This window comes from Nilaparvata lugens, chromosome 1 (genome assembly GCF_014356525.2).
Source record: "Nilaparvata lugens isolate BPH chromosome 1, ASM1435652v1, whole genome shotgun sequence".
Lineage (NCBI taxonomy): Eukaryota > Metazoa > Arthropoda > Insecta > Hemiptera > Delphacidae > Nilaparvata > Nilaparvata lugens.
Window position 1 is genome coordinate 77828262 of NC_052504.1, and position 13021 is coordinate 77841282.

Consider the following 13021-nt stretch of genomic DNA (forward strand, 5'->3'; position numbering starts at 1 on the left):
GCTAAATAGAAAATTCTCTCAGCTACTCGTATATAGCATGAAACAAGCTTCCCAAATGACTCGGTAAAAATGAACAGGCATCTTGCTACAAGTAGGGTTCTGCTAAACGTAGTATTCTACAAGAGCATTTTTGTTTGTAGCACAGGTAGATGTTGCCGCCCACGCTGTAGGCCCTAGCTGACCTCCCTGGGGGCACCACCCTTGCATATCGCATTTCTAATCACTGTGATCAGAGCTACCTTCAATGAATACAATTTCAAACGAGTGCGGACAACACTTTTGACAACATTCTTGTTCGAAATTAGTTGTCAGCTGCGTGCATTCCACTACACTATCTTACCACCGCTTCCAAATATGTGTGCAACATAGTAATAGTTGTTATTCTTTGAATCGAAAAGTTATTGCTATTTTTTCACGGGCAGAAATGTTTTTCGAAAGACAACCTTCTTTGTAATTTCGTGCCCAATAGGAGAAATTAGAATCACCTCTTGTCAATAATACTTTCATCACAACTTATTACATTATCAAATTTTACTATATCTACTTCGTTAAGGTATTTTCACTACCACTGTAGAATACAGTTATCCTAGCTTGACGTGAGAGCCTCAACCAAAATCTTATCTTTCTTCGTTCCAATATACAAAATATCACAGTAGCTGCTGACCTGCTGCAAGAAATACCTTCTTCTTTGATATCTGACTGGAAACTGAACAACTAAACACTCTGATTTCTACCCAGCTTTATGCAGCTTTACGGCTTGGAATATGCATCAAATTTACTGATAGCAGTGCTATATGAAGCTGGTCTAGGTGTAAGTATAGATATAATGTTGCTGATAGAGCTGCATGTAGCTCGTAGCCTGGCAATATAGCACAGCCAAAATTGCACATAATAGCAATGAAGCAATATTATAAAAATTGTCTCTTCAGATTTAACTTCAGTTTGGACATTTTTATTTATGCCTATTTGAGTTTTAAAAATGTCCTTGGCTCATGTGAGTGACACATTCTGGAAGATCACGACTTCTCTTAAAACTAAACGGGTTCAAATGAAAATGACAGTATATATAATAAATTAATAAATTATATTGAATCAACAATACATAACACAACTCTTGGAGTTTACATTGTTCGTAGACGACTGTGAGCAATTACTATGCTAACATCGCCACGTATCCATAGAGCAACATGATAAAAATAAAATTACAGTTCTAAATTCTACAATAATGCAATGGCAGCAGACAGATTTGCAAGTAATTAGGCTAATATTTGTGCTGGAGCAGTGGCATTGGTAACACTGATTAACTACATTATTAGAGCGACCTCTGATTGGTGAGGTCTCATCAGGTAAGAACAGTATATACAATAGTTATGATCGAGCGTAATCTACAATGCTATCAATAATACTCTAATTAGATTAGTCGTAAATAAATTCTGAGTATGTTTTTTAATTTTCCAGAGCAGATTCAAATGTATTGTTTTTGCAATAGATGAGATCTATTCAAAGATAGATTTCGCATGAAGATTATATTGTCTTTTTTACGATATAGCGGGTCACTTCAATCATATTTTTTTGAATGACCTCTCGTGTGCTCTGATTACAAGCTGACTGAACGATATGTCCAGTCAGAAATTAAGTGTTTTGTTCATGAACTGTCTTTTGAAAAACTTGGTGACTATTATCTCAAATTTAACTGTCATCAAACTGAAAGCATTCAGATTAAGCTCGACTCCGGTAGTCAATCGATAAACAATAATTATTCTACTTTCGAGGCGGAGTTACTTCGTTCGGTTCGGATTCTGGTCTCGACTTAGTAGTTATCTCTACGTAGTAAATATGAAACTATATGTACAATAGTTTGGCGTTGAGGTAGGGAGTGGTGAGTAGGCGACTACTGAGTCTTGTAGGTGTCGGGCACTTGAGCATTGAACGCCATCTGGTGGGCGATGTTGTCGTCCATTGACCGCCTGTAGTAACCTCCCTGACCACCGCTGCTGGGTGACGACCATCCAGATGAGCTGCCTGAGTTCCAGCCGTCGCTTGTCACCTGCAAAACGACAATAACAAACAAATTAGATGAATTGAAAATATGTGTACAGTACATTGTTGTTACAGTTTTTTGTATTATATGTGTGAATAAATTCAAATTGGAAAAATAGTACCGTCAATGATTTTCATTGGAACATTGTGGAATGATTGTTCTGCATATATTGCTCTTTTGTCCAGAACGAATTAACTTATATTATATATGTGAGTGATTGAATAAGTGAACTCGATGTTTGTAGCTATAAAAAATTTCTTACTAGATCCTCCATTCAATAAATAGATCTATTAGATAATAAATATCATGTCAAACTCCAACATGCTGGAGTGAGAAATTATTTTATGAATCGGAAGTTCGATTTGTTGACAGGAATCAGTTGACTAATGTAAGAATATTTAAAGTGAGTTTGAGAAGGACGTCCAAGCTGTTAACATGCTTTTATGATAGAAGAGATTATACCAATAAACAAGGAGAGTAGATTGTCTTCCAAAGTCTATCACAGACTCTCAAAAGTGGATTATCAATGAAATATTGGAGAGCTCCTCTGCGGCAGTCCCAGTAAGTGGATGTAGTTATTTGAAATATGTATATCTGCAAGGGGAAGGAGAGCTTTCTGAAGAAGTAGTAAGTATTTTGAGTTTTCTACTAGGAGTTCATCCACTCAGTTTTAACGAGACAATTATTATGAATTTGAAGGATCTGCATCAGTGAATTCGGTGACAGATCAGTGGATCTGTCAGTGATTCCGACCACCAATGCCAAAAATTCTTCCACAAGTGCATATCCACTAATCATTGTTCAGGGTTCGACGGTTCGAATACATTGAATTAACGAGTGAGATTTAGCAGATTAGCAACTTGAATAGTCATTGCGTGATGTGTGTCAGAACGTTGGTTGAATTATTATTGATTCAACGTTGAAGCCTGAGGCTTTCTCTACAAATAACACCCGACAAAGAGGAGATTAACACGTTCGGTGAGCATAGCCTCAATATTTCTCAGTCGTCACTTTGGCATGCAAATTTGAGTACGGATGATAAGCAGACACTCCCTTGGTGCTAACTGCTAAGTGCATTCCGACCCAGCCTGAATACGTGACATTCTCCAGCTTAAACATGCTGGGCTCTGGTAGTGCATATGCGTACTCTAACATTTTTGAAGTATGTCAATAACCCAGCTGTTGTTTGGGCCACCAATGATGCATTCGATTTTGGAAGAAGCCTCCAGCTTTGCCCAAGGCTAATCCAACGAGAAAGCTACCTACTCACAAAAGAATGATAACTCACTTAGCTATAGGACAGCCTGCTACAAAAAAGAAAGTACTGTATAAAGAACTACTACTTGTACTTTGGACGATCTTTTAAAGTCTGTCCTCTTATCAGGTCAAATGCCGTCGGGCTCATTGCTCATTATATTTCACGTTCACTTTCGTTATTTAAATGGCTGATTACATTCTGCTCCTGCTCTTTCAGAGTGAAAGTCAATTTGGGAAGGACATCTTAACAACTACATGAAGATGCACTTTAGATTTATTTTGTGAGACGAATTTAGCCGTTTTAAATATTGAAATATTATTAGCCGTTTCGATCTTGTAGGCTCTTTAATCGATTACTAAGAGTACACAATAATTAGGCGTATTAAAAAATTATGGCTCCTCCAATTAACTAACTATTTTTATCGGTGTTGTATCTTCTACTTTGATCAGAAAAAAAATTTAAGGATGAATAAAATTGAGAAGAATTTGTGAAACCAAAGTTGGAAGATCCATTAGGTGTATCAATGTTATGAAGATCTACATGATTTTTCGATGTAAATAATATCGAATAAATTATTTTCAAGATTTTCCAAAAGATAGATAGCGCAAAATAGCAATGAGAAGATAAGTGTATCAGAAGAAAATTGATAAGAATATCATAGACTTTGTGCGTTTCTACAAAGAAAGTGGTGAAAAGAAATTGATTCAAGAGAAAAAAATGTAAGAATGATAAATTGATTGCGTGCAGGACTTTGATATAGTGGAGAATCTAGAAAGAATGGAGAATTCAGTTTAGACATATTGATCATAAAGTAGCAATAAGACCAAAAGTGAGAAGATGAAGAAAATAATGGAACAAGGAAAAGAAAAATGTCAGAAAATAAGTAGAAACCCCTGGGGAAGAGCATTACCGTTTCATTTTGGGAAATTACAGGGCTGTAAAAGATGACAAGACTCATTACTATGTTTGCCTCTTTAAAAATGGATCTAGTAGCCGTCAAAGAATGATTCCGCTCAATTAGTGGATGGATTTAACGATGTAACAAGCAACCACAGAAAATTCAGTTGTATAACAGTTATGTCTAAACTACTGATCTCTATGATTTTCTCATTAGTGGAACACAATTTCTTTCGAAAAAAACTTTCCTAGTTTGGATTGACATTATTAAGCTCTTCAATGGATATGACGACTTTCACCTTCATTATCAAGATCAATGTTGAATTCATCGTAAACCGTACTTAGTTCAAGTCATTTCTGATGGTTAATTCATCCCACAGATGCGAGATGAATGGCTGATTGAATGTGTACAGAAGTCTTTTCTTGAATGAAAACTTTGAATCACTGCACGCTGCAATAAAATGAATAGACTCGTGATTTCTCAATTCAGGCGGTTATTGACCTCCATCTGAAATGCCTGTTTATTCAGTAACTTGTGGAGTATTTTGAAAACTCCAATGATTCTCTCGCCAAATATCTTCTATATCGACCATAATTAACATTTAGATTATGATGCTTGATTAATTTTTTTTCTCTCTTGAAAAATCGATGAATTCATCATCCTCATGAGTAGAATGTGAGTAGAATTTTAATTAATGAAATTATTAATGAATATATCTTGATTACTTGAATACTTCCCGAAACCTCTTTAACGGTTTGCGAGTTTTCAACTCTTATCAGAAGTCATTCTTGTTCTATAAGAGTTTGAAATTATTCGAATTTGGAAGTATTTTTCAAAATATAAACTCCGTAATTGTAGTAAAGTCTAGCAGTATCTTTGCACATTGCATATTTTACAGTCAACTGTATTTGGAATTTCTTATTCCCAATGAAACAGCTTACTGAACTCTTCCACGCCCTCTCCATTCATATTTTCTGTAAGGCAACTTTACACAAAACATTGCCAATATTTCATATCAGCCAATATTTTATTTTTGGCTTATGGTGCAATAATCTCCATGCCTCATGAGTCACAAGCATTATTACAAATGGATTGCAATTTTTATCATTCGATATCATTGTGGAGTAGTTATGAAGATAGACAATGTTGAATTCATCGTAAACCGTACTTAGTTCAAGTCATTTCTGATGGTTAATTCATCCCACAGATGCGAGATGAATGGCTGATTGAATGTGTACAGAAGTCTTTTCTTGAATGAAAACTTTGAATCACTGCACGCTGCAATAAAATGAATAGACTCGTGATTTCTCAATTCAGGCGGTTATTGACCTCCATCTGAAATGCCTGTTTATTCAGTAACTTGTGGAGTATTTTGAAAACTCCAATGATTCTCTCGCCAAATATCTTCTATATCGACCATAATTAACATTTATATTATGATGCTTGATTAATTTCTTTTCTCTCTTGAAAAATCGATGAATTCATCATCCTCATGAGTAGAATGTGAGTAGAAGTAATGAAATTATTCATGAATATATTATCTTGATTGCTTGAATACTTCCCGAAACCTCTTTATCGGTTTGCGAGTTTTCAACTCTTATCAGAAGTCATTCTTGTTCTATAAGAGTTTGAAATTATTCGAATTTGGAATGCCCAAACACATGATAAGAGTATTTTTCAAAATATAAACTCCGTAATAAAATTGTAGTAAAGTCTAGCAGTATCTTTGCACATTGCATATTTTACAGTCAACTGTATTTGGAATTTCTTATTCCCAATGAAACAGCTTACTGAACTCTTCCACGCCCTCTCCATTCATATTTTCTGTAAGGCAACTTTACACAAAACATTGCCAATATTTCATATCAGCCAATATTTTATTTTTGGCTTATGGTGCAATAATCTCCATGCCTCATGAGTCACAAGCATTATTACAAATGGATTGCAATTTTTATCATTCGATATCATTGTGGAGTAGTTATGAAGATAGACAATGTTGAATTCATGTGATATTGACAGATTTCGTATCATTCAAGATATTATAATGAAAGCGGAATAATTTCTCACCTTCCCAAAGCTTGGGAAGCCACCAGCTCCGGCGCCTCCGGCGAAGAACTTCTGCAGACCGAGGATAGCGGCGATGATGAGCGCAAGTTTTCCTACAACCAAAGCCTTAGCAGCAACCAGTCCAATGATTCCAAGAATAACTGGGATCACAGCGAAGATTTTCAGTCCAACCAACATCAAGATGGGGAACAGCTTCTTCTTGATCTTGCCTCTGCCTGAAATACATGAGAAATATCTTATTAATTATTGAGTTCACTGCGAATATAAAATATAGTTATCACAAGGTTATTTCCGGCTGTACGTTTTCATCATAATTTATCAATTCACTATGAGAATGTTTTTAATTGTTGTGGAATATTTGAAACTGTATTTTACTGGATGATGATTTTTAATCACCTTGAAATTATCATTTCTAAATGACATATTAAATTAATCAACGATTCATAATTTAAGCCATTGATAATAATTTATAAAGACTAAAGTCATTTGGACATTCTATTTGTATAGGTTTTCCATATGTTCGCCTTTAAAACTATGAATAACAAAAAAAATGGAAATCCTATCTATGAAGCATCCTTCTTTCTGGACACATATGTAGATGTATCCGTTTTCAGTTTCAGGTGGATGTATTTCAATGATCGAATGTGATGTTTTGTTTCTTGGTTTTAGAGAATTCATTATCAAACTGGGCAAGTTGTACCCATGATAACAATAAATGCACATATGTAATCGTCACCATATGCGTATTACTTCTATATACGCACCTCTCAAAAATTAAGATTTTCATACCACAAAGAGGAAATATTTTAATGGGTTGCATTGGAATTTGAAATTTCCAGTTCTGAGTTCAGTTTCTGTTCAAGAAGTAGTTGGGATTTCAATTGTTTCTATAATGGGAGCGATCTCTTCAAAAATACTTCAAGAGAGATAGTAATTTTTCCTTTTTAATTGTTTCCATAATGATGAGGTCTCTTCAAAAATACTTCAACAAAAACAGTAACTAAATTATCAGTTATCGGCTCATCCCAGCTGTAGGTTGAATAAAGAACGTGGAATCCTTGACTTTGAAAAAGGTATGATGCAAGGTGAAAGAAGTTGAATAGCCGAATGACCGCGGCACGCGTGCATTGTGGCGAAAGTAGTTTTTCATAATCTTGCGCAACATACTGCATAAGATAGTCTTGTTCCTCATGTTTCAAAGATCTCTGCTCAAGAGTGGATTCTGAATTGATAATTTATTCAATGAGCAATTAGTTTGCCATTTACCTGAGCATGAACAGTCGAGGAAGCAACTATACCCAATTAGTTCAGCAAAGGTGGTTTAATTTATGCAAAAGAAGTGTTCTCTTCATCTCAAAGGTCAGCGCATGAGTTCACACCTCTTGATTCGCCAAAGAACCTGTCTTTATTCGGGTAGCTTGATTTTTTATCATTCATTATTCAACCATTATCGTATAGGCAATAATCAATTATCATGATGCGGTATTCATATTGCGCCCAAGATATTCATGAAACATATTGAAGTATTGGATCACTAATTTGATTAAAAACTAATATCGATCAATAAAAATGTAATAAGGAGTTGATTATTACAGACAATGATCAACTGATATACATCTGAATGATTCTTGTGAGATAAAGACTAATCAGTACTATTCTAGTAAAGTTGCAATATTCTTCCGTTTATCAACTTAAATAATTTATTATACTCCTTACAGATTGGAGTGGTTTTGAAGTATAGGTTTTCAAGATTAATGAAGATCAGATCAAAATGATCCAGTATTCAGCTTTTTGCTACTCTGGCTACCAATTCTCTAATTTGTTTCAATAGAACATTGCATACCACAAACAAATTGACTGTTTGATACGGTTGAATTTGATTATTCACTGAATGTGATAAATTTTCTTAAAGATTATAGGATCTCGTTTACTTATTTTCTACCATGGAGTCCACATTCTATTTTTTACACAACAATTCACTCACTCACACACTAAAGGAGAATGCATTGTGAGATTAAAAATATCATCTTTTGAAATGAATTGATTTGTTCACGTTGATCATTGAAAGGATTAATTTCAATTTTAAACTATCACCATTCTATGATGATATGCAATCTTTAAATATCGAACAAAACATGTCTCCGCAAATGATAATGATCAATCCAACATCTCAAATAATATTTCCATCCCGTGATAATAAATTATCATAGTATATCCCTTCCATATACGAATATACTCACCAATTACATGCATTGTGAATAGAGACGAGTAATTTAATTAGAATTTGACGAATTCTTACAATAATATTTACAATAAACACTTTTTTTATGAATGTTAAGACGTGAAAATACCAAAACCACTGATTTCAGTATTTGTGTAAACTATATACTTATTCCACCATTCACGGTACATGCATTATGAATAGAGACGAGTAATATAATTCGAATTTGACGACTTCTCACAACAAACACTTTACACTTTACTCTTGTGAATGATTAGACGTGGAAATACAAAAGCCACTGATTTCAGTGTTTGTGATAATTTTATTAGTTTTTCATTCAATATGGATGTCAACCACAAGATCATCTTCACTACTGTACAGGAATTGTGTAAATACTAGGTTTAAAATGGAATTGATAAATTTTTAAATTTCAGAATAATCATTCAATTGAAATTAAGAAAATAGTTATTAAGCTTGAAATTTTGGAATTGTTACTCTGACTGGATTCTAATTGGCTTTGGAGTTTCACTTGTTCACACAGAATAATAATTATTCAATGAGATTGATAAGTATAATTGCTTAGCTTGACCTAGCTCTGAAAATTGTGTTCTGTATTAAGCTGTGTCAGATGAAAGTGATGTGAATTATTTTAATTTGAAAAAGCTTACCTTCTTCAAGAGCCCTCTGCAGAGCTTCGGGTGCTTCCTCGGGGAACTTGAGTTGCAGCGAGTGAGTCTTCATGAAGCGGATAGCTGAGTCGAACAGCATGTCAACAAGGCGAGAGGATCGTTCACTGGGGTCCTGAGGCAGCGAGTTCTGCAGCTCGTCCTCGGTGAGGAGGGCGCGTCCGGCACGGTCGGCATCGTCGGCGTCGGATCGGATGAGGGAGATGCCGGGGATGACAGAGATGCTCTCGGCACGGGCCGCTCGGTCGAGGGCGGTCACCACCTTCACTCCCAGACAACCCAACACACGGGACGAGTCGTCCGAGCCACAGTCCGACAAGATCTTCGAGATCAGCTTCCAGCTGCTGCCGTCGTCATCCGCACGACCGATCACTTCGTTGTCCTCGAGACGCGGCGCGGCCCAAGAGCACCCACCCAACGCCAACAGGCACACCAACAACCCCGAAACTTTAAAACTCGTCATTTCGATAACTGCTCCTTGCTACTCAGTCAGTCTTCACCAAAGTCACACCAACAAGTACGTACATCTCGGGACCTGCCCCTTCCTTTTATTGCCCTCATAGACTTCGGGGGGCTGCAACGGCTCACCACTTCCCCCCATCACAGATCACGGGCGTCGTCATCTCAGAGAAAGCGCGCGCGCGCGCTAACAAAACAAAGCCAACCTTCTTACTCCCTCCACTACTGCTTTGCCGTCAATATGACATGCCGGTTAGATAACACTTCCCGGCGACTGACACACCATGACTCAAATTTACTTCTCACAGGACCTCAATTCTGTGGGTTTCAATACGGAACAATCGATAATTTGCTGGCAACCTGGACAGTTTTCAAGAACTTCCTCAAGTTCAATAAAAAATCACTATCAAACTCTCAATTTCTATAGAATGATTTGGGATTTGTTCCCTATTAGGTTTACTCGATACTTTACAGGTATTCAATATATTTTTGAAAGCATCTTGATTTTTAATCACCTAGGATTCCCTGGTTTTCATGGAATCATAAGTGTGGACATTTATTGTATATTAACCCAGTCATTTTCATAGAATTTGTTTTGTTTGGAATTGAGGTAGAAACAGCTGTTACAGATTGACGCTTATATCCTCTTATCCTCATCAAAATGAATTGTTCAATTCTCATTTGTCAGAGTCTGACAAAAATGATTCGCATTAAGTTTAATCTCATATTTCATCTGAGGCATTATGGATGGTTATTCTGCTTTGGAGAATTAACCTAACTGAAGCATTATGAATCGTTATACTTTTATGGAGAATGATTATCCGAGTGATAAGAATGTTGAGGTAATGAGGAGATCTATTATTACCGGTACTCCAGAGAAACTTTGCTCAGATAATTTTTTCTTTGCAACAATAGCTGTCTGCAATATTTGTTTACAGAAGCTACCCTCAATCTCAGAATTTTTAATCAGTTGGCTATAAAATTATTAAATTACTATATTATCACTCTATAATGTACGCTCCAAAAAGAAATGATCTATCGAAATTATTATATTAAAGTAAAAAGCAAACTGGTTCATTTTTCTATTCTCAAACATCGGCCCTGATGGAAGAAGCTCAACTACCTTTTTAAAGTAGCTCATCTACTTCAATCATCCCGTTTTTTTAAACTCAAAGCGAGAATTTCAATAGACTTGTTGATTTAATGATTCAATAGTTACTTGATAGAAGTGAGCAAAATGAAAATGAAAAGAATTAAGGCTCTAAGACACAATGGTCTGAAAGCTAAGTTTGACCAAACAGTCTAGTTTGAAAGATGAGTCTGAATTTTTATTCCTGCTTTGTTTTCAATAAATTTTACAATCACGCCAAACAATGAAACATTGTATTCTAATTAATATTTTGAGAATGATCTGTCTAAACAAGATGAAAATTCCAACATTAGCAAGAATGCAATACAAGAACAATAGCAGCCACAAGAATAGTAGCTCATGTGCAGTGCAGGAACAAAAGCAAGTACAGTAGCAGGAACACTGCTAAAACATAGCATTTGTATTCGGTTTGAAACAAGAAAAGATTCTTACACAATATAGATTCTATTTAGAAATGGAAATTAATGATATAAAGGAACGTGTATTAGTTGATAGTTAGTAAAATGATTATTGTAGTCATCGTGGCTTCATTGTGGATAAAGATATTCCTCTTTTAGCTTACTATTGTTTTCCGAATCGTTTCTCTTGAACATTTATTATACTCAAAGGTAACAAGAAATATAATCCTTGAGTTGATAGATATGAGTAAGTAGAAGAGTTTTTTCAATAATCTCAATTTATATTTTAAGCTTAATTTTTTCATCAGTGACACAGTGGAATAGGCCTTGAATATCTCAATTAGTGGAATAAATTACTGTCATGAGTGGTAACAGCTTTCAAACTTAAAAAGTGAATCTAATTCCAGATTAAGTACAGGTCTTCATTAGAATGCAGGTGTGGTCTGTGGTATTTTCTCGGAATACTTTGTTCCGGTTACCGAACTCCGGAATTATTGTTCAGCACATTTCAGGCGTGTGTAAAAGCAGTTTATTTGGAGAAAGTAAATGTGGAGCTTACTAATCCGAAACCCAATGGCGATGACGCATCTCCAACATTTTACATCTGACATCTTCAGCCATTTTAAGCAACCCTACGTACTCTCTACTTTTAAAGCTGAAGCATCAGATGAAAATAGCATTATCATTGCTTGGAAGATGGTGAGGCATGAATAAAATTGTTGCTGACTAGCACCTTGAAATTTATGAAATTTGTATTATAAATTGACAAACAAATCTTCTAAAGCCTATATCAGGGAAGAAGCCGGCCGGCATCAACTTCGATTTTCTCTGGTATTCATTGTATCTCTTCTAGCCTCATCAATCACATTCAAAATAAAACATCATTGAGAAAAATAAACGAAAGTAGGCGTCAGTTCTATTGGACATAATATCAAGTGTATATAGTCTTGTTTATATTAAACGATCATGTTATCCCCACTGTTCGGATGATGATTAATATAAAAATAGAAATGTGAACTTAGTCGTGATCAAGTTTATACCAAGTGTGGTCTTTACTTGGATCAAGAAACTATGGTAATTATGATTCAATTTTCAATAATTATCTCTGCAATAATGATATAAAGAGTGAGGGCATAATGCCTAATAATTTATGTATTTAGCGAATTCATAACTCCAAAAAATATCATGGGAGGTTGTAAACTGGATAAATGTGAATAATAATCCATAGTTCTATTACTTCTTGATGCAAACCCTCAGTTAGGAGATTAGAGGGTCTGAAAAAATCCATAATATCGACAATACTAGGAGAGATAAGGGAAAACTACGCGAGATTATTCACATCAAAAATATTTATGTATGCATCAGCAGTAGACTTCGACAAACATTGAGTATTTTATATATCTATTTATCGCCACTTCCAGTTCTCTGCAAATTAATATATCTCTATAGTCTTTCTCATATTCCTCATAACACTCCAAAAGTTATTTTCCAATTGAGATTTAAAGGCGAAGAATAGCTGAAGCCAGATAGGTAAAAGCTCAAGGGCACATTAAAGGACTACCTTACAAAATGAGAAAAATATGAAATGGAGCTTTCCTTATGAGTGTTCATAAAAATATGAAAATATGGGCTTCTTATTCAAATCCTATGAAGAAATAAAATTCTCATAGAAAACAACCAATACAAGTTGAGAATGTTTCTGTGATTAGGAGCTACTTATAAACATGAGAAAGGTGGGTGTTCCTATATTATTATTGAAGCTGGTTGAAGACGTAATTCCATTCATGGAATCCATTTCTTATGATGATGAGAAAATTGTATAATAATACACTGTTATCACAGT

At 35.2% G+C, this 13021-nt stretch overlaps 1 protein-coding gene across 1 annotated transcript; it reads right to left on the reverse strand.

The window, feature by feature from the left end:
• Positions 1-1065: 1065 nt before the first annotated feature.
• Positions 1066-9701, reverse strand: LOC111053645. The gene is made up of 3 exons (XM_022340566.2): positions 9154-9701; positions 6265-6479; positions 1066-2047 (listed from the first exon to the last, which is right to left on the reverse strand). The coding sequence occupies exons 1-3, from the start codon at positions 9632-9634 to the stop codon at positions 1892-1894; spliced, it is 852 nt and encodes a 283-aa protein (XP_022196258.2). The 5' UTR covers positions 9635-9701; the 3' UTR covers positions 1066-1891.
• Positions 9702-13021: the final 3320 nt, after the last annotated feature.

What these genes read in the sequence shown, in the direction of transcription:
- LOC111053645 (XM_022340566.2), bottom strand. Translation starts at nt 9,634, where the DNA reads ATGACGAGTTTTAAAGTTTCGGGGTTGTTGGTGTGCCTGTTGGCGTTG. An exon ending in GCAGAGGGCTCTTGAAGAAG is followed by an intron (nt 6,480 to 9,153) that starts GTAAGCTTTTTC and finishes CATGTATTTCAG; the next exon opens with GCAGAGGCAAGATCAAGAAG. An exon ending in GCTTCCCAAGCTTTGGGAAG is followed by an intron (nt 2,048 to 6,264) that starts GTGAGAAATTAT and finishes GTCGTTTTGCAG; the next exon opens with GTGACAAGCGACGGCTGGAA.